At 48.2% G+C, this 25149-nt stretch overlaps 1 protein-coding gene across 1 annotated transcript; it reads left to right on the top strand.

Moving 5' to 3' along the window:
* Positions 1–15253: 15253 nt before the first annotated feature.
* FEM1A (fem-1 homolog A) lies at positions 15254–19228 on the top strand. Its single transcript, XM_077121075.1, has one exon. It carries the CDS (start codon positions 15628–15630, stop codon positions 17635–17637), a length of 2010 nt encoding a protein of 669 aa, XP_076977190.1. The 5' UTR covers positions 15254–15627; the 3' UTR covers positions 17638–19228.
* The last annotated feature ends 5921 nt before the right edge of the window (positions 19229–25149 follow it).

The raw sequence follows: 25149 nt of genomic DNA, 5'->3' as shown, positions 1-25149 counted from the left end.
TCAATAAGATTTTTGTTACTGGTTAAAGGAGGATCACCTCTTAAGGCTCTCAACAACAACAAAAAGGAAAAGAGAAACAAAGAAATTGTCATTGGCTGCCACCATGGCAAAACATTTCTAGTTGAGCAAGCAGTGAGTAGAGGTTCTCCATTCAGCTCTACCATGGAATGCAGTCTGTCTCTCCCTCCGAACTTCACATCTGGGGTGTCTTTACATTTCAGACTTGTGAAATAAAAAAGAAAGATACATCACTGTAGATAATTGAGAAACTAGTATGGATAATATCCCTTTTTAGACTTAGCAATGTCTTCTCTTGAGGGAATAATTAAGAGGAATTTATTGAAACATATTTTTACAGCCTTTTAAAAACTTTTTTTAAATCGTGATTAAATATACATAACATAATCATTTTAACCATTTTTAAGTGAAAATTCTATGACATTAAGTACAATAACAATATTCTGTAACTTTTACCACAATCTATTCCCAGAAGATTTTCATGATCCCAAATAGAGAGTAATTCCCCATCCACCCCTCCCCCCACCCCTGGCAACCACTGTTCTGCCTTCTGTCTCTATGTATTTACTTATTGGAAGTATTTCATATAAGAGAAAGCATACCACTTTTGTCCTTTTGCATCTGGCTTATTTCACTCAACATAATGTCTTCAAGTTTCCTCCATGTTGTAGCATGGGCCAGCACTTAATTTTGAAATATACTTTTGATTGTGGGTTGTTTCGGTTTCCTAAAGCTGCCAGAATGCAATATACCAGAAAAGCGTTGACTTTTACAACGAGGATTTATTCGTTTGCAGATTTATAGTTCTAAGGCCATGAAAATGTCCCAAGTAAGGCATCAACAGAGTGATACCTTCTCTGAAGAAAGGCTGCTGGCATCCAGGTTTCCCCTGTTAGATGCAAGGCACACGGCTGGCATCTGCTGAGCCTTTGCTCCTGGGTTTTGTTGCTTTCAGCTCCTGGTTTCAGTGGCTGTTTCAGCTTCCACAAGTCCTCTCTTAGCATTTATGGAGCTTTACTCTCTTTTCAGGAGCTTTTTCTCCACGCCGTCTGCAAACTTCTCTGGGTGTTTCCCTCTGAACTTTCTGGGTGTTTTCTGTCTTTCGTCCTCATAAAAGACTTCAGGAAGGGATTAAGACCTACCTTGATTTGGGTGAGTCACATCTTAATTGAAACAACCTAATCAAAAGGTCCCACCCACAGTAGGTCTGCACCCACAGGAATGGATTAAAGGACATGGCCTCAAGCCCTTGATCTTGAAGCTTGCTCTTGTGAAACGTATGTATGTAGCAGAGAAGCTTAGTTGACCTACATGTATGCCTAAGAGTTACTTCTGGAGGACCTCTTTCGTTGCTCAGATGTGGCCTCTCTTCCTCTAAGCCCAACTCTGCAAGTGAAATCATTGCCCTCCCCTCTACAGGGAACATGACATCCGGGGGTGAGGTCTCCCTGGCAGCATGGGAGATGACTCCCAGGGATGAGTCTGGCCCTGGCACTGTGGGATCAACAATGCCATCCTGACAGAAAGGAGGAAAAGAAGTGTAACAAATAAGGTATCAGCGGCTGAGAGAGTTCAGATAGAGTTGCGAGACTACTCTGGAGGTCACTCTCATGCAAGCTTCAGTTAGACATTGCTACCTATCATAGCTTGCCAAACCCCAACCAAAACCATTCCTGCCAATCCTAAAGAATGTCTAGAGCATCTTATAAGATTCTATAAAGGTTCCACACACTAGCGTAACTTTCCAAAATCTACAACCTCCAACTGGGTCCCTGGACCAGATAAGTCCTGAAATGCAGCGGGCCCAGCCTCTCCAGAACAACTAGTTCCGTCCCCCTACCCCATATTATCAACAGCCCCTTCCAACATGAAAAAACTAGAATGAGCATAGCCCAAATACCCCTAAAGAATGGGGAAAAGATCAAAGGTGATGGTGGAGTTATGCAGGGAAGGTCGGGTTTTAAAAACGAATATGAGTGCTGACTCATTATACTGATATTTCTTTTAATCTCCAGTACCTTAGTGCGCCTAGAAATAAAATCTAAAAGTGTGGAATTTTAACCCATACCAAACTCTGAAATCTGTTCTACAACCAAGTTGTTGCAATGTACTTTGAAATTTATTGCTTTTATGTATATATGTTATTTAAAGAGAGGGAGGATTATCACAGAGAAGATAAGATTTAACAAATGAGCATGACTGCTGAATTATTATATTGATATTTCTGTTGGTCTCCAGTGTCTTGGAACAGCTAGAAGAAAAAATGAAAAATCCTGGAACTGTAACCCATACCAAACTTTAAAATCTGTTCTATAACTAATTGTTAAAATGTACTTGGAAATTTATCGCTTTTTTGTATTTATGTTATACTTCACAATTAAATTTTTTTTTAAATAAAAAGAGCACGGCCTTTTCTGGGGTACATAACAGCTTCAAGCAAACACATGTCTATCCCTTTTAGCTCTGAATCTCACATTCATTATATTATAAAGATAACCAAATTGTTTCATTTATTTCAGTTTGTTTTTTTTTAAAATAGAGGGATTCCTCTCACCTTTGGTGAAGAATACCCCTATACCTCTCTCTCTCCAGTTGGCAGGTGAACTCACTGTCCTCCCTTCTACATGGGACATGACTCCCAGGGGTGCAAATCTCCCTGACAACGTGGGACAGAACTCCTGGGGATGAGCTGGGACCCAGCTGCATGGGATTGAGGAAGACTTCTTGATCAAAATGGGGAAGAGAAATTAAAGAAAATAAAGTTGTCAGTGGCTGAGAGATTTCAAAACAGAGTCAAGAGGTTATCCTGGAGGTGATTCTTATGCATGTATAGATATTCCCTTTTTAGCTTATATGTATTGAAGTGGGTGGAGGGGAGAGCGTGCAACTGTCGACCTGTGTTCCAGTAGCCTTGATTCTTGAAGACGACTGTAGAACGATGTAGCTTTTACAATGTGACTGTGTGATTGTGAAAACCTTGTGTCTGATGCTCCTTTTATCCAGGGTATGGACAATTGAGTAAAAATAAATAAATAAATAAATAATAATGGGGGATAAGGGGCAAAAAAAAATTGGGTAGATTGCAATAGTAGTGGTCAATGAGAGGGAGGGGTAAGGGGTATGGTATGTATAAGTTTTTTCTTTTTTCTTTTCATTTCTTTTTCTGGAGTGATGCAAAGTTTCTAAAAATGATCAAGGTGATGAATACACAATTATGTGATGATATTGTGAGTCACTGATTGAATACTTTGTATGGACTATATGGTACCTGAAGATATCTTAATTATATATATATATATATATATATGTATGTATGTATTTGTGTATGTATATAATTAAAATATAAAGGAATTCCCCTACTATGCTCTCTTATAGGTGTGGGGGAGAGCCAATGAAGTACCGAAGTGCTGCCCCTGCCCCAATGTCCACCCCCTGTGTCTTTACTCATGCCCCCTCCTTCCTTTTAGGCGTGAGGTGGTGGAATTGCCAAGATATTGACCTTCTCCCCATTGAGAAGCAGAGCCTAATTCCCTTCCCCTTGAAAGTGGGCCAAATATAATGCATCAGGAGTGATTTTGGAGACTTCTAAAGCTGTGTGGTAAGAGATTATCCAGCCACTGGAATCTGTCCTGTAATTACTTGTTGAAGAGTGCTTTGAAAACTATTGCTTTTTATCTTTCTTTGCTTTGTATATATGTCATATTATACAATTAAGAAAGTAAAAAAAAAAAGAGGGAGAGAGAGAGAGAGATTATCCAGCCAAACATGGTATCTTGTGGGATGTTTGCTCTCAGAACCCAGTCTCCACGTTGGGGAGATGCTCAGGCCATTGGGGACAGGCTCCAGTTGGGTTCCAGTAGATGGTCCTTTGCAATGAATCCAGCCCCAGCTTCCCTCTGACCCCATGACAAATGCCTGGTGAGAATAGCTGACCTAAGCCTACTCTGAGAATCAAGACAGGTCATGAGAATGGGTTGTTGTTTATGACGTTGTGGTAGATTGAATTATGCTCCCAAAATAGGATATCTGAGGATGTTATTTTTAGTTAAGGTGTGGCCATCCGAATCCGGGTGGGTCTTGATCTGTATTATTGGGTGTAGGGTACTTTGGAGCTGTAGGTTCCCCAGAAAAGCGTGTTCTTAAACTTAATCCATTCCTAAGGGTTTGAACCCATTGAAGTAGGACCTTTTGATAAGGTTACTTCATCAAAGTTTGGCCAAACCCAATCAGGATGGTACTGGAGTCCTTTATAAGCAGAGTGAAATACAGACACACAGAGAGAGAATGTCATGGAAGCAAGAAGCTGAAGGTCAATAGAACCTGGAAGAGAAGGAAGAGGCCAGAAGAGGCCACCATGTGCCCTGCCATGTGACAGAGAAGCCCAAGACCAAGGATAACCAACAGTCAGCTTCAAATGCCAGTCTCTGGGAAGAGAGCATCACCATGATGAGCTTTGATTTTGTACTTTCCACTGCAAAACTGGGAGCCAATACTTTCCCATTGTTTAAACCAACTCATTGCATGTTGCTTTAGCAATGAAGAAACAAAAACACTGAGCCTTATAAAGAGAACTCAGAAGTTGTAGAAGCCAGAAGAGTGAGAACATTGCCCTGTTAAAGGAAAACCAAGGAACCCCAAGCATTGCAGCTACTAGCATCAGAACACATCTCTGGGGAGAACGCAAGCCTTGGTGATATCTTCATTTTGGACTTCTAGCCTCAAAACCATGGGTCCATAAATTCCTATTGTTACATCAAAGCCATTTTCTGGTATTTGCAGGTCTGGTATTTGGCCCACTTTCAAGGGGAAGGGAATTAGGCTCCACTTCTCAATGGGGAGAATGTCAATATCTTGGCAATTCCACCACCTTGTGCCTAAAAGGTAGGAGGGGACATGAGTAAAGACCTAGCCACTAAACCAAACAGCCACTAAACTTGGTGGTTTATGAAGCAGAATTTGATAGCAGGAGCCATCTGGGAAACTGCTTTCTCCATTCTCCCTGAAAAATGCATGCCCATTCTTTAAGCTTTGCCATGAAGCCGCTCCTGGCATCCTTGTTTCCTCCCCAGCCTGGTATAATCTCTTTCTCCCCTCGGCTCTCAGAATGCTGACCACACAGCTTCAAAGTCCCTGACCACACAAGACTCATGGCTCCTTGCTACCAGGATCTGTCTAACTCACTGCTATATCCTAACCCTGCATTTGGTGGGCACTTAAAATGTAAATAAATGCTTCTGAATAAACGACTGAATGAAAGACACATACCTAATCTCCAGGCTAAATAATAAAAAATATAACTAGTCCTTTCAGAGGAAAAGAGATACTTTGAGATGGTTTCTTAGAAATTAAAAACAAGGCACAATTTCTCAATGAACAGGAAGTTCTGTAAAAAGGAAGCAGACGTGGTAAACAAACTCTTGGGGGATCTTGTTAGTAATTATGGAAACACAAATTAAAGTCACACGCTGCTTCAAATACTATTGCTGCATCACAAACTGTTCCAAAAGGTACAGGCTTAAAACAATAATCATATTCTCATATTTCATGGATTCTACATTAGGGCAGGGCTCAGCAGGAAGGTTCTTATGTTATCCGTGGGTCATGTCAGCTGGGGTTGCCTGGTGGGATTCTCTCGATGGCTGGTCTGGGAAGGTGCAAGACAGTTTCATCCTTGTTTAGGGATGAATGGAAGGTGGGGCTCAGCTGGGGCAGTGGTCTTGGGGTTGTTGGACTTCTTACATGGTGGCTGGCTTCCCCCCAGGGCCAGCACCCCCAAAAGAATCAGAAGGAAACTGGTGACCTTTTATGTCCCAGTCTCAGCAAATACTGCATCAAGTCTGACATTCTCTATGGGTCTAGGAAGTCACGTACCTGCTCATATTTAAGTGGAGGTGACATGGACCACATCTCCCAATGGTAATAAGGTCATGGAATTGGGTGGCCATATTTTAAAAGTGCCACAAACACCGACTAAAGTAGAAAGAAAAGAGACAAGTGATAAAACTCAATGCCAGCAAGGCTGCCTGGAGGGAAAGCAGGATAATCCATGAGGACTGGATGTGGTACAAACTGGAACCAGTCTTTAGGGTTTCTTCACTAGTTTCCAATGATAACTCCTTCTCTGTCTCTGCCTGCAAAGTCTACGCACGCTGTTCTTGAGGACAGGGATAGAAAGATTATTTTGCTTCTCCTCTTGAATGCAGGAGCTCTGAAAACTCTGCAAAGCTGACTCAAGCCAGCTCTGTTCTGGTACGAGGAAGTATTCAGGGTCATTCCAGAAAGAACCAAAAGTGTCCTCTGCTCTCAGAGCCTTCCCAGAATTATCTTGAAGCCTTGGGGTTAGAGGCAAGAAGCTGGAGTGCTCTCAGAAACTCACCAGCTTCTTTTCTGTTCTCTGTCTCCAATTTATATTATCCTCTATCAACCAAGGAAACTTCTGTAGCTGAACTGAGCAGGGAAGACTGACAACTGCAGGTATTTTCATGAAGGGTGTAAGGTAGGAATCTAATACTATTTTTCTGACGTGAAAATAGTCCTGGTGCAATTCATTGAAAAGTCTTCCTTTACTCCTTTTACTTTCAGGGTCCAAACCAAAGTCCCACAAACCTTTAAATTTGAGATGCTAAGGCGCTGTTCTCCCTGCCACACACACAAACATACCTGGTGTTTCTGTCTAAAATAACAAATACCCTGATTAGTTAGGTTGCTTCAATCTCAGATCTCTATAAGTTGTTCTCAAATGCATCTTCTTAGGCAGTGTGCAATTGGTGGAAAGAAATGAACTTGGGGTTGGGGGATATCAAGTGAGAGAAGACCCAATCAGTATCAACAGGTTTCCAGTGGCTTCAAAAGTAATCTGATTCTATTTTCCGTGCACTCAGGGACAGTGTAGAAGTGACCTGCGAGAGAGGATGCAAATAAATAAGATAAAAAAATGGAAGAGGAGACATAACCACTGATGAAAGTCTCCCTGGCAAAGTGGGACATGACTCCCAGGGATGAGCCTGGCCCTGGCACCGTGGGATCAACATTGCCTTCCTGACCAAAGAGGGGCAAGAAATGAAAGAAAATAAGGTATTAGTGGCTGAGAGAGTTTAAATTGATTCAAGAAGCTATTCTGGAGGTTATGCTTATGCAAGCTTCAGCTAGACATTGCTACTTACCATTGTTTGTCAACTCCTAACTGAAACCATTCCTGTCAACTCTAAAGAACACCCAAGGCTCTCTCTGAGATTCTACCAAAGTTTCACACAGTGTGATTACTTTCCAGAAACCTACAATCTCCAGATGGGTTCCTAGGCCAGATAAGTTCTGAAACCCAGAGGGCCCAGCCTCTCCAGAACATCAACTAGTTCCGTTACCATATCCCGTATTATCAACACTCCTTTCTCGAATGAAAAAATTAGAATGGTCAGAGCCCAAATGCCCTTAAAGACTGGGTGAAGGGTCAAAGGAGAAGGACAAGTTATAACAGAGAAGACAGGAATTAACAAATAAATATAATTGCTGTTTCACGGTATTGATATTTCTTTTAGACTTCAGTGTCTTGGAGCAGCTAGAAGGAAAAACCTGAAATTGTGGAACTGTCACCCGTACCAAACTCTGAAATCTGTTCTATAACTTCTCATCACAATGCATTTGAGATGTATTGATTTTTGTATAGATGTTATATTTCACAATAAAAAAAGTAAAAAAAGAAAAAGAAAAAAACTCCTGCTTGTCAAAGGGAGCAGTTTCAAAAGAGAAGCTAAGCCTGCTGATGATACCTAAGAGTCACTCCCCTCCCATCCAGAATGTCTTTTCTTGCTCAGATATGGCCTTTCTCTCTCTAAGCCAACTGGGCAGGTGAACTCACGGCCCTCCCCACCACATGAGACATGACCCCCAGGGGTGTAAATCTCCCTGGCAATGTGGGACATGACTTCCGGGAATGAGCTGGGACCTGGCATCACGTGATTGAGAAAGCCTTCTTGACCAAAAGCGGGAAGAGAAATGAAACAAAATAAAGTTTCACTGATTGAGAGATTTCAAACAGAATCAAGAGATCAGAGTGGAGGTGATTCCTCTGCAGTATACAGATACCCCTTTTCAGTTTTGGGGGTATTGGAGTAGCTAGAGGGAAATACTTGAAACTGTTGACTGCAATCCAACAGCCTGGATTCTTGAAAATGATTGAACAACTATAGCGCTTTCCAGGTGTGACTGTGTGATTGTGAAAACTTTGTGACTGACACTCCCTTTGTCCAGTGTATGGACAGATGGGTAAGGGAAAAAAAAGCAAAAAATAAATAAATGAATGAATGATAGGGGGAGAGGTGGACGGGATGTTTTGGGTGTCCTTTTTTACTTTTATTCTTTTCTTTTGAGTAATAAAAACGTTCAAAAATCGATTGTGAAGATTAATGCACAGTTATGTGATGCTATTGGGAGCCAGTTATTGCAAAATTTGAATGATTATATGGTATGTGGATATATAATATATCTCAATAAAATTGCATTTAAAAAAAAGGGAACATTTTTCCTGAGTCCTGCTACAAGCCAGGCACATGTCATCTCACCCCAGTCTCCCTATTATAGAATACTCATGAGCCATAGACATGGGCAGTTGTCATCAAAACTGCCATGATGATGATGGTTAAAACCTATAACTGCAAAAGAGTAGACAAAAAAAAAAGTAAATGGACAAAAAAAACCCTATAACTGCCACTAAGGTGAAAAGGTGTCCAACCTTACTCATAAAAGGAGAAATATAAATTAAACTGCACCGGGTGCTGGCAGAGCTGCGGGAAAGAGCACTCCCATCTGCTGGTGGGCAGACAAATCTGTCTTGTCCCCTTCCTGCCCTCCCCTTCTCCCTCTCTCCCCCTCACTTCCTTCCTCCAGCCACCCAGGCCTCCTCACTGTTCAGCCAACATGCCAGGTCCAGTCCAGCCTCAGGGCCTTTGCACAGGCTGTGCCTCTGCCTGGAACACTTCCCCCAGGCCACCCCCCCCCAAGCTCCCGCCTTCACCTTCTCCCCACCCCACCCTGTTCCCTCCATACTGATCTCTGGCTGCTCCCCAAATATGCCAGGCCCAGTCCTGCCTCAGGGCCTTTGCAAGCCATCCCTCTGCCTTTCCCAGATCTCCACACATTTCTCTCTCTCTTTACTTAAATGACACGTCCCCAACAGGTCTTCCCGGCTGCCCTTTCTCAAATTTAACCTTCCCTCTTTTCCTTAGCCATTTTTACCACCTGCTCTTTTTCTTTTTTCTTCAATTTTTAAAATTCATTCTTTACTAAAAAAAAACATAACAACCAACAAACACAAACATTCTTAACATATGATCATTTAGTTCTACATATATAAACAATAATTCACAATATCCTCACATAGTTGCATATTCATCATCATGATCATTTCTTAGAACATTTGCATTGATTCAGAAAAAGAAATAAAAAGACAACAAATAAATTCATGCATACCATACCCCTTACCCCTCCCTTTCATTGATAACTAGCATTTCAATCTAAATTTATTTTATCATTTGTTCCCCCTATTATTTATTTTTATTCTGTATGTTTTACTCGTCTGTTGATAAGGTAGATAAAAGGAGCACCAGACACAAGGTTTTCACAATCACACAGTCATACCGTGAAAGCTATATCATTATACAATCATCTTCAAGAAACGTGACTACTGGAACACAGCTCTACATTTTACCACCCGCTGTACTTTTGATTTTATATTTCCTTATTTATTGAATTTATTGCCAGCCTCCCCCACTAACTCATCGGAGTCCCGAGTGAAAGGACTTGTGTCTGTTTGGCTCCCCGCTTTTATCCCAGCGCCATAAATATACGCATGGAATGAATGAACGTGAATCTTCGCCGCTGTCACCTTGGGCGCCTAGTCCATTATTTTCTCTATTTCATGAGTGTTTAAAACACATTTTTAATTTAATTTTAATTTTAATTAAATTTTAATTTTAAATGTAAAAAAAATTAAAAATGTCAGCGCCCTGCGATGAACGCCCTGGGTGGCGGGGAGAGGGCTGGGCGCGATGTGAGGGACAGATGGTCTCTCTATCCACAGGTGCGCCCGGAGCCCGCACACAGGTGGCCGGGCCGTGGCTGCGCATTTGGCTCCGTTTAAGCCGCGCAGGCTGGGGGGTGGGGGGGTGATGGGGGGATGGGGGGTCGGCCCTGCAGCTAAGGACCCCCTCACCCCCAGCAGGACGCGCCTGGCCTGCAGCCCTGGACGTGCTGGCTTTTGCGGGGCCCCGGGGCGCGGTAGGAGCCGAGCGGGGACTCGGGGAGACGTGTCCGGAGAACTGACACCCAAGTGGCAGAAGGGGGTTGGGCTGGGGGAGGGCGGGTGTCGCAAAGGCCTGGATGACAGTCACGACCAAATAGCAGCAGCCCCTCCACGCACACGCACACACACGCGTGCACACGCACGCACACACGCATACACGCACACATTCACACTGCATCTCCACGTGCTGTTCCCTCCCCCTCAGGCCTGCAAGGGCTTAAGAAAGCAATCAAAAGGCACGAGGAGAGGGTGGGAGAGACCGGGAAGGAACTTCGACATTGGCCTGGGGCTGAGGAGTGTTGGGGCTGAAATGTGCTTCCGGGGGTGACTTTTTAAATCGAGCCATGAGTCATTAGTGTGTGCCTACTGTATACCGGGCACCGGGGACGCTGTGAGCACGCTGGGGGATAGCCTTGCCTTAGCCACAGGAACACCCATTCTTGGCTGGTGGGAATGCAAGATGGCTCAGCCCCTTGGGAAGGCAGTCTGGCAGCTTCTTACAAAGCTAGCCATTGTCCTACCATATGATCCCACCAGGGTGCTCTCCCAAGTTTATCTGAGTTGATGTCCGCAGGGAAACCTGCACACAGGGAGGTTTATAGCAGTCTTATTCCTACTTGCCTAAACTTGGAAGCAACTCTCACATCCTTCAACAGGTGAGTAGAATACGCTGGGATATTATTCAGTGATAAAAAGGAAAGGAGGCATCAGTGGAAACTTAAATGCATCTTGTTCAGTGAAAGGAAAAGCCAGCCTGAAAAGGCTACATATTGTAGGATTCCAACTCCATGGCATTCTGGAAAAAGCTATGGAGTCAGGAAAAAAAAAAAAAAAGCACCTGTTGCCGGGGATTTTGGGGTTGGGAGTTTGGAAAGAGACGAATGGGGGAGCCTGGGGAGTTTTTAGTGCAGTGAAACTCTTCTATAAGGTACCCCAGTGCATGAGAGAGTGGGATAAATGGCATGGGATGTAAGAGTTTTTTCTTTTTATTTCTTTTTCTGTTCTAGAAATTGTTACCAAAAAAAATGATTATGGTGATGAATCACAAGATGTGATGATATTGTGAGTCATCGATTGTATACCATGTAACAATATATGTACTGTATGTGTGTGAAGATTTCTCAATGAAAGTATTAAAAAAAAGAAAAGAGATACCCCAATGCTGGATATAGGACACGATGCGTTTGGCAGAACCCAGAGAGCTGTGCAAAGGGAAGAGTGGAGGCTCATGTCAAATATGGGCTTTCACTCATGATAATATATCAGTATTTGTCCATCTTATGTATTTGTTGTAACAAGTGGACCACACTAATGCGAGGTGTTGATAACAGGGAACCCCTTTATAGTGCTGGGGGTGGGGGGCAGGGGGGAAGATGAGAATTGTCTGTACTTTCTGCTCAATTTTTCTGTAAACATAAAACTGCTCTAAAAACAAAGTTTATTACTTATCTTGTAAAAATCCGGTCTCCATGGAGCTGACATTGTAGGAGGGGGACCAGAAATAAACATCATGGATATGTAAAAGTAGATGGTAGATTAAAAGTGATAAGTGCTATGGGAAAAAAACAGAGCGAATGAGGGGACCCCCCCAATCGAGAACGCGATGACTCCCACTCATTAAATGGTGTGTACTCGGCAGGGGTTGAAATGGGAATATTTACGTATGTATGTTTCCATAAACTGCAAGAAAAAGAAAAATAAAAGAGCAACTAAACAACTAAAGAGACAGTGACAATTAAGTGCAATACAGGATGCCGGACTGGGTCTAATGAAGGAAGCTGGCAAAGGAGGAGGAAAGGCTCAAAGGGGTATTATTGGGACATATGAAAAAAATTGGAACGTGTGAAAGTCTTTGAACTTGATAATTGCACTTAAGGTGTTTACATAAGTGAATATCCCTGTTCTTAGGAAGTTCATGCACAAGTATTCTTTCCACTCTCAAGCATAATGGATAGATACATAGATTGATATGGCAAATGTGGCCAAAGTTTACAATTGGTGAATCTGGGAATCTGGTGGGGAAGGGGTGTGTTGGAGCTCTCTGTATGGGGTTTGTATTATTTTTATAACTGTACTATAAGTTTGAAAGCATTTTCCAAAAGGTAAACACAAAACAAAACAAAACAGAGTAAGATAAGTAAGTAAGGGGAGGGGGTGAGGGACCCCCTGCTTTATAGTGCTTGCCCATTTCCGTGGTGTAAATACTCCCACCATGGATGGATTGGATAAACTTGTGCATTGGAACACACTCCTGTAGTATTTCCACTGAGCAGATAAAATAGATGTAAGTGGCCTCAAGAACAAAGAGACTGGTAGTGTGCCTTAAAATAATTAGGAGGTAATGAGTTTTGAGTATTTATCCTTTGTTTTTGTATGATTTGTTGCCTCCTGTCTGCACATGGTACTTTTCCATCATGGCTGGGCTTAACAACTGGTTGGCAAAAATCCTGCAAATGAACCTTGGGTTCCTGTAAACTGGTTCCAGGCTGAGCACAGACCAGAGGGGAGGGTGCAGGTCGAGATGAAATTAGAACTGTTTCACACAAGCCTCCACAGCAGAGCAGGGCTGGGGAAACTGTCACACGGAGGTAAGAAGAGGACAGGTCACCAAACTCTCTGTTTCCATTGCCACATCTTCCGGAGGATTCCTTATGGTAAGTGCTAGGTGGGAGGGGCTGTGGTTAGAATGTCCTCGCCGGATCACTCCACAAATATTTGTTGAGCATTCCACTTCCCTCTGCATGGTCAATGAGTCTAAGTCATAAGCTCCTCTGATTTGCAGGATCCCTCCCCCCAAAATCCCCCCAGCATTGTGCCCTATCAGTTATCCCCCAATCCCATCTGAACTTGAGCTGCTTCCTCCTACTGGTTCTCTCCCCTCATATTGTGCCAGCTATGACTATGTGCCAATCGTCCTATCAGAAAACCCCAAATAACAGGGGATTAAAGAAGATAGAAGCTACGACGTGGATGAACAGTGAAAACATTTTACTGAGTGGGGGGTGGCGGTGGTGAGCTCTGCATTTCTTCTTTAACTGCACGGTCACTGGTGGGTTTATTAACTTGCAGCCAAAAGCACCCTTTCTGACATAAAAGGCAAAGGGGACCCTGGAGGCTTGTAGACCAAATCCTTCTCTCTGCCCTGGGAAAACCAAAAGGGATAACGAAATTCAGTTCACCTGCACAGACCCTCCTTACAGGATATGAAATGCTATGTGAAGGGTTCCTCAAAAATCCATAAACCAACCGTGCCATGCCCCAGTTTAAAACCCCCCAACGGGCTCCTATTCACTCAAATAAGAGCAGGGAAGCTCATGGGTTTAACAACTGGTTGGCAAAAATCCTGCAAATGGAACCCTGGGCCCCTGTAATCTGGTTTCAGGGTTGAGCATAGACCAGATTTTTTAAAAATAAAAATCCAAAGCCCTCACGCAACCCCCTAAACCAAACTTTCCTCTCTGCCCCCTCTCCCACCATCCTTCCTTCCTTCTCTCCCCTTTGCTGTTGCTAGAATGTGTCTGTTTCCGCCTCACTTTCTATTCCTTCTCAGAACATTCTTCTCTTTGAACTTCACGTTCAAGTCTCATTCATTTGTCACTTTGTCAGAGGCCACCTTTGCTGACCTCCCCCCTATAGTAGCCCCCCGTGTGACATGACACATTCATCGTGTCACCCTATTCTAGTTCCTTTCAGCCCTCATCCCATCCTGAGATATTGTCTTTATTTTCCCACCTAAATGTCAGTTTCTTGGCAGCAGGGACTATTCGTGGTTGAGCATATAGTAGCATATATTAGGTACTCTGTAAATCATGTTGCATGAATATTTTGGCACTGCTGGAGCGAGCCCCAGGGTGGTGGCATGGCAGGAGAAATGGAGCCGGAGAGGACACCCAGGGAGGGCCAGGGGTCAGAAAAACATCTCAGAGGGTCCAACATCTCAGCTCAGACCCCAAGGATGCCCAAGAGTTAGCCAAGGGATGAAGATATGGAACAGTGTTCCAGGCAGAGGGAACAGCACCTACGAAGCCCAGGAGGTGTGAGAGAGCACCTGACGTTTCTTGAACAATCCCAGCTTGGCAACATCCTTCAGCTTTCCAATGACTCGCGGAAACTCCGGGGAAGGCAGGAGCAGCAGCAAGCGGAGGCTGGAGAGTCCCAGGATTAAGAGTCTGAGGTGGGTGGTGGGGCCGTCCTGGGCTCAGGGGCAGTTGTCGGGATCCCCATGTTCCGAAGGGCCCCGCCCTTGGTGTATTGCTCTGCTGTCTCTGTTGTGGATTTTTAAATAATTTTCGGACAAGGCCGTTTCCCCTGTTTCCTTTTCATTTTGACCTAGGCCCTGCAAGTACTGTAGCTGGTCCTGCCTGCGTGCAAATCCCCACCCTGTCTTGTGCCCTTGGGCAGGAGACAAATCCTGGGAGCCCCCACCATAGAGGTTTTGCACACTCCGATGGTGGAAAAGTCAGGGGACCAAGAGACTTTGGCAGATGAGTCCGGACTTCGCATGACGGCGAGGGATGGGGAGTTAAACTTTTAGTAGGTTATTAATGAATGACTAAACAAATGAAAGAGGGTGTGAATGAATGAAAGAATGAATGAATGGGTGAGGGAATGAGACGTGAGGAGCGCTGGAAACTGACACTTAGAGGCCACCCGCCCTCCCTGCTCCCCCCACGCCCCCCACCCAACCCAGCCTTTCCGCCTCTCCCGAGCGCCCCCTGCCGGTGCGCTGTACAGCCAGTCCGAGCCCGAATCAGACTCGCTCGGCCGGCGCCACTTCGCCGTCGCTCCTGATTGGCTCCGAGTCACCCAAGAGGCTTTCTGGGAAATGTAGTCCCTTGGCCCGCGACTGCTTTCCCTATTGGCCCAGGCGCAGTGACAGCGACAGGAAGTACGTAATCAAATTTCCCCCTGGTCCCCCCCACTAGGAAGGGGTAGCATTGCATGACGGGAATTATAGTTCTCGGGGCGATGGCTTACCCCGCAATCGGCTATGAGTGGAACGACAATTCCCACCATGCGTCACGTCCAAGGCTCGCTGCGGTCGGGTCCGCGGTCTTCTAGGACAGGTAGTCTTGCGCGCTCCCCTTTCCTTCTCTGTCGTAGGGAGTGGGCCGGCGCCCAGGACTTCATTTCCCTGCGCACTCTCGTACGGCAACGACGCCAGGCCGCGGCAGCCATTTTGTTCCGCCCAAGGAGGCCCTTAAAATGGCGTCGGGGGAGACGGTGAAGGTTGCCGCTTGCCCGTCCGGGCTCTAGTCCGCCGTCTCCCCCGTCCCCCGCGGCCGGCCCATGGCCTGGCGGAGGCCCGGACCATGGACCTCCGTACCGCCGTGTACAACGCCGCCCGCGACGGCAAACTACAGCTGCTCCAGAAGCTGCTGAACGGCCGGAGCCGGGAGGAGTTGGAGGAGCTGACGGGCGAGGTGGCCGGCGGGGGAACGCCGCTGCTCATCGCCGCCCGCCACGGCCACCTGGATGTGGTGGAGTACCTGGTGGACAGGTGCGGCGCGAGTGTGGAGGCCGGCGGGTCGGTGCGCTTCGATGGCGAGACCATCGAGGGGGCGCCGCCGCTGTGGGCCGCCTCCGCCGCCGGCCACCTGGACGTGGTGCGGAGCCTGCTGCGCCGCGGGGCCTCGGTGAACCGCACCACGCGCACCAACTCGACGCCGCTGCGCGCCGCCTGCTTCGACGGGCACCTCGAAGTCGTGCGTTACCTGGTGGGCGAGCACCAGGCCGACCTGGAGGTCGCCAACCGGCACGGGCACACGTGCCTCATGATCTCCTGTTATAAGGGCCACCGCGAGATCGCCCGCTACCTGCTGGAGCAGGGTGCCCAGGTGAACCGGCGCAGCGCTAAGGGCAACACGGCCCTGCATGACTGCGCCGAGTCCGGCAGCCTGGAGATCCTGCAGCTGCTGCTGGGTTGCAACGCCCGCATGGAACGCGACGGCTACGGCATGACCCCGCTCCTAGCGGCCAGTGTCACCGGCCACACCAATATCGTGGAGTACCTCATCCAGGAGCAACCTGGACAGGAGCAGGCCGCTGGGGAAGAGGCACAGCCAGGGCTCTCCCGGGAGGACACTTCCTCCAGTCGCGGATGCCCGAAGCCACTGGGGGCCCGCTGCTCAAAGTCTTCCCCAGAGGAACCACCTAACGGCGAATCTTACGAAAGCTGCTGCCCCACTAGCCGGGAAGCTGCAGTGGAGGCCTTGGAATTGCTGGGCGCCACGTATGTGGATAAGAAGCGCGATCTGCTGGGAGCCCTCAAACACTGGAGACGGGCCATGGAGTTGCGCCACCAGGGGGGTGAGTATTTGCCCAAGCCGGAGCCCCAGCAGCTGGTCCTGGCCTACGACTATTCCCGAGAGGTGAACACCGCGGAGGAGCTGGAAGCGCTCATCACCGACCCCGACGAGATGCGGATGCAGGCCCTGCTGATCCGGGAACGAATCCTGGGCCCCTCCCATCCAGACACTTCCTACTACATCCGCTACCGGGGGGCCGTGTACGCAGACTCGGGCAATTTTGAGCGCTGCATCCGCTTGTGGAAATATGCCCTGGACATGCAACAGAACAGCCTGGAGCCTCTGAGTCCCATGACGGCCAGCAGTTTCCTCTCCTTTGCCGAACTCTTCTCTTACGTGCTGCAGGACCGGGCGGTGAAGGGCAGCCTGGGCACGCAGATCGGCTTCACGGATCTCATGGGGGTGCTCAGTAAAGGGGTCCGAGAGGTGGAGCGGGCCCTGCAGCTCCCCAAGGAACCGGGGGACTCCTCCCAGTTCACCAAGGCCCTGGCCATCATCCTCCATCTGCTGTACCTGTTGGAGAAAGTGGAATGTACCCCTGCTCAGGAGCACCTCAAGCACCAGACCGTCTACCGGCTGCTCAAGTGCGCCCCCCGCGGCAAGAACGGCTTCACCCCTTTGCACATGGCCGTGGACAAGGACACCACCAACGTGGGCCGCTACCCGGTGGGCAGATTCCCCTCCCTCCAGGTGGTCAAGGTGCTCCTCAGCTGCGGGGCCGACCCCGACAGCAGGGACTTTGACAACAACACCCCGCTGCACATAGCAGCCCAGAACGACTGCCCGGCCATCATGAACGCCCTGATCGAAGCCGGGGCCCACATGGACGCCACCAACGCCTTCAAGAAGACGGCCTATGAGCTGCTGGACGAGAAGCTGCTGGCCAAGAGCTCGGTCCAGCCCTTCAACTACGTGACCCTCCAGTGCCTTGCCGCCCGAGCCCTGGACAAGAACAAGATTCCCTACAAGGGCTTCATCCCGGAAGAGCTGGAGGCGTTCATCGAACTGCACTGACCTGCCCAGAGGGTCGTTCCCCTCTTGTTCTGAGAAGCAGGGGGGAGCGGGAGCGTATTTGTAGCACTAAACAGGAAGGGGCTCTCCTGTGCTTTGCATCCCTTTTACTTCTTCAGAGAGAGGAAAGGAATCAGCAGGCTGTCGGTACCAGAAGCATCGGGATTGTGTACTGGGGGGGAAGAACTGTCTTTTTCCAGGAGCCGACCCATCCGTACACAATCGGGGAAAGACACCAGCCCTTCCCCACATCCTCTGCCTCAGTTTCCAAGGCCTTCACCTTCCTGCCTAGAAGCAGAGGGATCGAAGCCATTGCCTGTCTTCCCCTCTAGGAACAAAGGAAGAAGTTGAGAATTGAGTCCGGCTCTCTCTGCCCCACGGGTGGCTGGATAAATCCAGCTGTCGCATGAAGTGTTAGGATTCCCAGGGTCGAAAGCATGGATCTCAAGAAGCAAGGCCACCTCTCATTTCCTGCAGCGCCGTCATACCCTCCTCCTGTGTTGCCGTAGTCTTGAAGCAGGCTGTGGGGGCTCTCTGAGGAGGACAGCCTGCCTGCCCCTTAGATAGCTTGCGGTTGGTTTGGTGTCTTGTTTATTTAGCAGGTGGGCAGGTTACAAGAGCCACGCAGGGAGTCCTGAGATTTTGCTGCTGTTTTTTAAGAATTTTGCTTGTTGTGCCTGGAGTGGCTGAGGCAGTCCAGAAGTGAGCTTTGTTTTGTGAATAATTTGGCAAGCAAGGTAAAAGGCCCGTAAAAACTGGAGCAACTGTCTGTTTTTTGAAAACTTCACTCTTGGGTCTTTTTCTCAGGCCTCCCAATTTCCTTTCTCATTAGAGATCTCTTTCCAAGCAAAGGTCAGGTCAGGTGCCGAGGGAGCCAGCCCAGTGACCATTTTCCACCCAGCAAGAGATACTGTGGTGTGTGGGGGTTTTGTTTTTTCCCGGTCTCTGAATTTAAACCCCAGGCCACTTCAGCTTTGCAAGCCCACATGCAGCATCGAGGGCTGTGTCTACCCAAAGTGGCTGTAGACACTTTTCAGCTGCTCAGAGAACCTGAATCCAGGTCCTCCTGAGAAAAGCCCCGGGGCAGCATTAATCCAATGAAGCAACTAGATGAGACAGGAAAATGGCCGGGATAAGTTGTCTGTTAAGGCTTGTACAAAAATCTCAATTAACTGTCACTCAGGATGCAGTTGCGGTCAGTGCAAGGGAACCTGTCACAACAAGATTTTCCTTGGGTGTGGTCCTCCCTATGCCAAGCGGGCAACAGACGCCAGTTCTGTCCGGGGAAGAGTCGGTAGCAGAAGGTGGAAGCAGCTCAGGGGAAAGGTCAAGTTTGGGGAGAGCAGAGTCCCCACACCACTCCGCTGTGGTAGCCACAGACAGGTGGCAGCGGCTAAGCGGGAAACCCGGTCTCCTTTGAATTTGCAGTGATTAGTTAGCACATGGTTTTATTTACAAGCCAAGATCTTCGCTTCCATCAAGGCAGAAACAGTAGTTACTAAATCCCTTCCAGAGCACAGGATCAAGAGACAAGACCGTTTAAGTTCTGAGTCTTGGCACTGATATTTAAATCATTAAAAAGCAGATACTTGAAGAGACTTTCCTGGCGATTCTTTGGTGTGGGTAGGTTGGGGGAGAGGGTGGGAAGAGGCTGCTACGGTGCACATGTGTGTGTAAAAGTCCCCAGCATTGGTGCAAGTGAAAGAGGAGCATGAGGGCCACTGTTTTGTATACTGGGGCTTTGTGAGTGATGTATTGCTACTAAGGAAAAAAGTGTAAACCACTGGGAGCCCAAACCCCCATGTTGGGGTAGGGTCGCCATGATAAAGAGTGGTTCCTCCGTCTTTGAAAGGCTAGGAAGGGTTAAGGGTCACGAAGGTCCCCTGAAGGCCCGGCAGAGGCAGAGAGGTCCATGGCTCTGGCTTTGGCCTGGTGAGCCTGACTTTGAATAAGTCCCATTGATAGAGCCATTAGGACCGAAAAGGTCTCCCCAGGAACCGGATGGATTTCCAAGAGCCGGGTTAACTTCCTTTTCCCTAAGTGCTCTCTCCCTTACAAGTATGAACACGGAAATTGGGGAATTCTGCTTTCTTCCAAATCCCTGCCACAAGGCACTGTCGATTCAACACCCATGGGCTCAGGAATTGATTCAGCGGGTATGTTCTGAGCTCCCTCGTCAGCAATAAGTGCTTGAGCTGCTCTTACCCGAGGTCCAAGTAGCCCCTCCTGTCGCATCATGAGAGGGGAAGGGTCTCCCCACTGGGACATTCCACAGCCAGGGGTGCTGTTGGGTGGTGAGTTGCCTGCACCTCCTGGTTTTGTGTGTCTGCCTTTGGATTTCTCTTGGTGCCGTACAACCCTTAACAGACAAAACCTTCTCAGTGATAGAATGAACACACTGTTGCATGAAAAGGTGGGTTTTGCATCAGCAGGTGATAGACAAATCTCCAGGGACACTTTCCTCAGGTATGTCCTGTAGGTCAGGCACCGTTCTGGGTGCTTCTGTGTTTAATGCTGACGACAGCTGTATTATTATTTCTATTTTACAAGCCGGGGGAATTGAGGCTGTTAACAGCTATTACAAGACTTGTCAAGAGGACATAGAGGACCTCAGGAAAGAACTGAGATTCGAACCCAGGTCTCTGGCTCCATACCTCGTGCTATCCCAGGGGAGTTTGGAGAACTATTAAATGTGAGCGCGTCTCAAACAGCAGAAGCCTGGGTTCCCTTTTCCCTACTACTTGGGCGCCTTCCAGTCCATGGAGCAAATGGCCCCCTTTGGAGATTTTCTTAAAGCAAAACACCGATGAGCTTCAGGTGAGGGTTGATCCAGCAGCTCAGAGCTGTTACCAATAACCTGGTTGACTTGTTCCCGGAGGACTGTCTCCTCAGGGTGCCCCAGGCTGGCAGCCAGCACAATGGAACACTCCACTTCTCTTGCTCCCACCCAGCAAGAGAAAGGAGGCTGTTTCTCCCAGCCTTCCCCCAAAACATCCTGAGATTCACCCTGATTGGATTTGCTTGGGTCACACGTCCATCCCTGAACCCATCGTGGTAGCCCAGCAGCATGCTGTGCAGATGGGCTTCACCTGGGTCACCTTTGCAAGGTAGTGGGGGTGGGAGGGCCCACTTCTCCAGGACAGCTTGGGAGCCAAATGAAATGGGGGTTGATCTAAAATGAGGGGCTGGATGCTGTGGAGGCAGCAGAGAAATCCACAATGGTGAAGTCATTCTCTGCCATTTATCCATAAGAAAAGCTCAGAGGGGCCGAGCAGGCTTCCTGAGGCCACAAAGCCAGGACAATGTCCCTGGCTGTTTTCAGGTGAGGAAGATGAGGCTGGGAAGGGGACGGGGTGCGCTCAGGCTTGTTCTGCCAAGGAGCATCTGGCGTCAAGGCTGGAACCAGCTTTGAGGGTGCCCCAAACCCAGCAGCCCACCCCCATCTAAGTCACAACCAGCCCTGCGTCACCCTCTCCCCATTCAGTTACTTGCCTCCTTGGGCATAGCCTTTTTTCCCCCGTCAGACCAAGAACTGTGCGGGGGTCTGTCTAAGTCACTGCTGGTTACCCCCAGGGTCCGACACCCACTGGATGCTCCATGGGTGCCAACTAAAGCGCCATGTGGCACTCTTCCTGCCTCAGGACATGCGTCCTCTGACCTCTGGGGTGAGAGGGGCGCAGGCCGCGCCTTGGTTGCCCTGGCGGATGCTGAGCTCCTCTAAAGCCACCACCCCCATGAGATTCCAGCACTGTCATCCGAGCTATGCCCGCAGGGAGCGGTGTGTCCCAGCCCGAGGTTAAAGATAGCTCAGCCGGGAATCCCATCCTGGGCCCAGAAGGCAGACTTGGGGACGCGGGCTGCGAGGTGTCTCTACGTCCCAACAGGAAGGTAGGGTGGATGTTGGATTCCTGCAGGGAGATCCAGTTTGGACTGGGAAAAACAAAGGGTGGTTGGTTCCACCAGGAGCTGAACAACCAGTGGTTTCTGCAAGGCCTGGCCTGCACGGTGGGGGCGGGGGGGCTCCGCCCCTCGTGATAGTGGGGGTAGAAATGTTCTCCCCACTGGTGCCAGCAGCTGTTTCTCATAAATCGCAGACGAGACACTGAATCTCGGCGTCAAACGGGACATTTGAGCCCGCCCTCCCTCTCCTGCCCCGTGCCTTAATTTCCTCCGTTAAAACCTTTTAAGCTCTGAATTTGAACAAAGCCACCTCCTCTCTGAGACCTTCCCAGATCATCTGAAGTAGTGCCCCTGCCATTCCCTTCCATGCCCCCCACCATGTATTTCCTTTTTAGCCCTTGTGTCCTTAATCCCCAGGGTTAATCATTTTAATCATTTGCTTCCTTGTTTGTTGTGTCCCTCTTCTCTAGGTCAGCTCCACAAGTTTTCCTGGTGTGTCCACAGTAGATGCTCATGAAATGTTTATTGAATGAATGAATGAATGAATGAATCCACTTACTCGGCTTGTTGATAAAAGAGGAAGGAAGCCCGTGTTGGCTGGGGCAGAGGAGTGAGGGGGAAAGCGGGAGAGGGGAGGGCAGGGAGGAGATGGGGCAGGTCAGGCATGGCCTCCTGAACGATGAGAGATCTGGATTTTATTCTTAGGAGAGCAGTGGGGAGGCTGTTAGCAACAAGGGCCCAGGCCGAGCAGTATTGTGGGATGGATGGAAGTGGAAGAATTTCAGATACACTCTTCAGGTAGAGCTGGCAAGCTTAGTGGTGATTTGGAGGTGGAGATATACACCAGAGGAGGCAAGGAGATCTAGGCCAGTGCCAGAAGGTGGATAATCAGGCTGTTTAATGGGCTGAGGGAGGATGGCGCAGTGCTCTGGATGTGAGGTGCCCCTAGGACCTCACGGGAAGCCCCATGAAGGCAGGGACCATATACCCAGTGCCTAGGAGGATGCCTGGCATGTGGTGGGTGTTTAGGTACTCGTTGCCTGACAGGTAACAGGTGAGTACAGCAGGTGGTGGGCGTCCGTGACTCAGCTTCAGTCAAAGACAAAATGACGAAGCAAGAAAGAAAATATTTTTGAGCTGAGTGATAAAACAACATGAAACCTGGGGGATGTAGTTAAAGCAGTGCTTAGAGGGACATTCATAGCCTGAAACGTTTATACTAGCAAAGAAGAAATACTGAAGATAATTACAGAAGGCAAGGCAAACTGCAGCCCATGGGCCAGATGCAGCCTTATTTCTCAAAAAGTTTTATTGGATCACAGCCATGCTCCTTCATTTGTGTATTTCTTGTGGCTGTCCTTTGAGCACAGTGGCAGAACTGAGTAATTGTGACGAAGCCCATATGGTCCACAAATATTCACTATTTAGCCTTTCAGAAGAAGCTGACCCCACCTCTCATCTAATGTTTCACCTTGAGATGCTAGAAAAAGTGTAAATGAACACAAAGAAATAATAAAGTTAAGAGCAGAAATGAAAGAAACAGAAACAAATGATAGAGAAAAATCAATGATACCAAAACTGATTCTTTAAAAATTTCACTGAGATTGAACAAAACCTATCAGGGGTTGGATTTGCCAGCTGCCATCTTGCAATCCCTTTAATTTATTGTAATTTGCTTGTTCAGAGAACCCTTGAAAAGGGAGGCCAGTGCTCACTGGGCAGTGTGGGTTATGGATAGTTGGTCATTTCCCTTCCCTGAATCCTCAGTTTTCTCATCTGTAAACTGGGGTAATCATAGCACCTACCCACTAGTCTTGCAGGAAGGATTAGATGAGTTCATGCACAAAAACATCCAGGTGCATAATATGTGCTCAGCAGAGCTACTGCAGTTATAGAGCACCTACTGTTTGAACACTTGTGCTTACGTATCCTACAGGGATGGACTTTTAATATGTTTAAGCCATTGAAGCATTTATTCAATGTGTCTCGAAACAAAGCATAACTAGCCACTCCACCCCGTGAATTTAGAGACATTAATGCAGAAGGTGACCCACGTTTAGAAAGAAAAACAAGTTGATTTACTTTCAGCCAAGTTGATTTACTTTTGGCATCTTTTTGTTGCAGTGTAATTCAAGTACAATAAAAAGTTTACCATCCAAATTCAGCAGTTTTAGTACATTTACAAGGTTGTGCTACCATCACCACTATCGAATTCTGGAAATGAAAAAAAAAGTATGAGTTGATATAAAGAAAAAGATGAACTGAAATAAGTTGTAGAAAACAAATTAAGTAAATAGGTGCAAATTGCCAGCAAATTTCATAAGGACAGACCAGGGGAAGACGAAGTTTAGGAAACCGCAGGACATACATGGACTTGCAGGCCCCGCAAAGGGTGGGGACAGACTGAGACCACACAGCAGCAAGTGGGGACGCAGCCCGCCATGCCACTCCCCACCCCCAGCCAGGGCACAGGTGCCAACCAAACACAAGGGGAAAGGACAGGTTCAGAAAGGGTCAGGAACCTGGGGAAGGACTGGGCCAGCTCCGCTGAGAGATCTCAGGCAGCTCGTTTCCTTGGGAAGAAAACATTTTAAAAACTTCTTAAGAGATTGAAAAACCAGGGCTATAAAAAAGGCGGTGGCCACTGAACAGGTTAAAAACTAAAGGCCCCTGCCCAGGGGCAATCGCGATGGCGCTTGTGCTGTGAGCTCAGGGAAGGGTTGTGATTTGCTGTGTGACCTGAGGCAGATACTTGCTGTCTCTGGGCTTCGGACCGGACTGTGAACAACAGGATGGACTGAGCCACTTACAGAGACCCTGCTTTCATGCCCCAGGAATGTGCCTTGGATGCCTCACCTGCCTCACCCTTATCCCTGGCCCTGCAGTCTCTTTCTGCACCTCGGGAAGTGACACTGCCTCTCTGAGCCTCGGTTTTCCCGTCTGCAAAACGGAGAGACTAGAACAGTGGTGAGCCAACAATTGGGCGAGGCGAGGCGATGCAAAATGCCTAGTGCCAGGCCCAGGAGACAGTTGGGACGGCGCTGCGGGGGGCGGGGGTACATAATTACAGGACCCCGATTATTCCCATTGTGATTTCCGGAGGCTGAGGTCGTAAGAGGGGAGAGGGGGCTGTTGACATGGCTTGGAACTTGGCTTACTAAAGGGGTCCCTGCCCCACTGGAGCCCCCGAGGAGCAGAGCCGGGAAGCAGGCACCCCCTCCCTAACGCAGGGCGCAGGCAAAACCGCTGTCCGGCCGCGCCCCCTGGTGGCGCTCTCGGTTCATCGCCGCGAGACAGGGCCCCCACATTGAACTCCAGCCCGCCTGGAGTAACTTTTCCTCTCTTGACTTCCCCTCCAAGAAACTCTGTCTTCCCTCTAGGAACCCTCCCTGAACCCCCGCGGTGCCCTCTGCCCCCCTCACCCCATACAGCCCTGACCATTCCCTGTTGTGACCACCTGGTCACGTGTCTGTGAGCCCTGTGGGTGGGTGGGGGAGGGACGAGGCCCCACAACCTTTGGATTTGGCAACAGGAAGTCTCCGGTGACCTTGACCAGAGCAGTTTCTGCGGAATGGTTGGGAAGGGGAGGGGGTGGGAGAGTCTGATGGGGTTGGG

This window comes from Tamandua tetradactyla, chromosome 11 (genome assembly GCF_023851605.1).
Source record: "Tamandua tetradactyla isolate mTamTet1 chromosome 11, mTamTet1.pri, whole genome shotgun sequence".
NCBI classification, from domain to species: domain Eukaryota; kingdom Metazoa; phylum Chordata; class Mammalia; order Pilosa; family Myrmecophagidae; genus Tamandua; species Tamandua tetradactyla.
This window is presented reverse-complemented; position numbering and strand designations above follow the sequence as displayed.

Bases quoted from the DNA above. Each gene is read 5' to 3' on its own strand.
- FEM1A (XM_077121075.1), top strand. From the start codon at position 15,628: ATGGACCTCCGTACCGCCGTGTACAACGCCGCCCGCGACGGCAAACTA.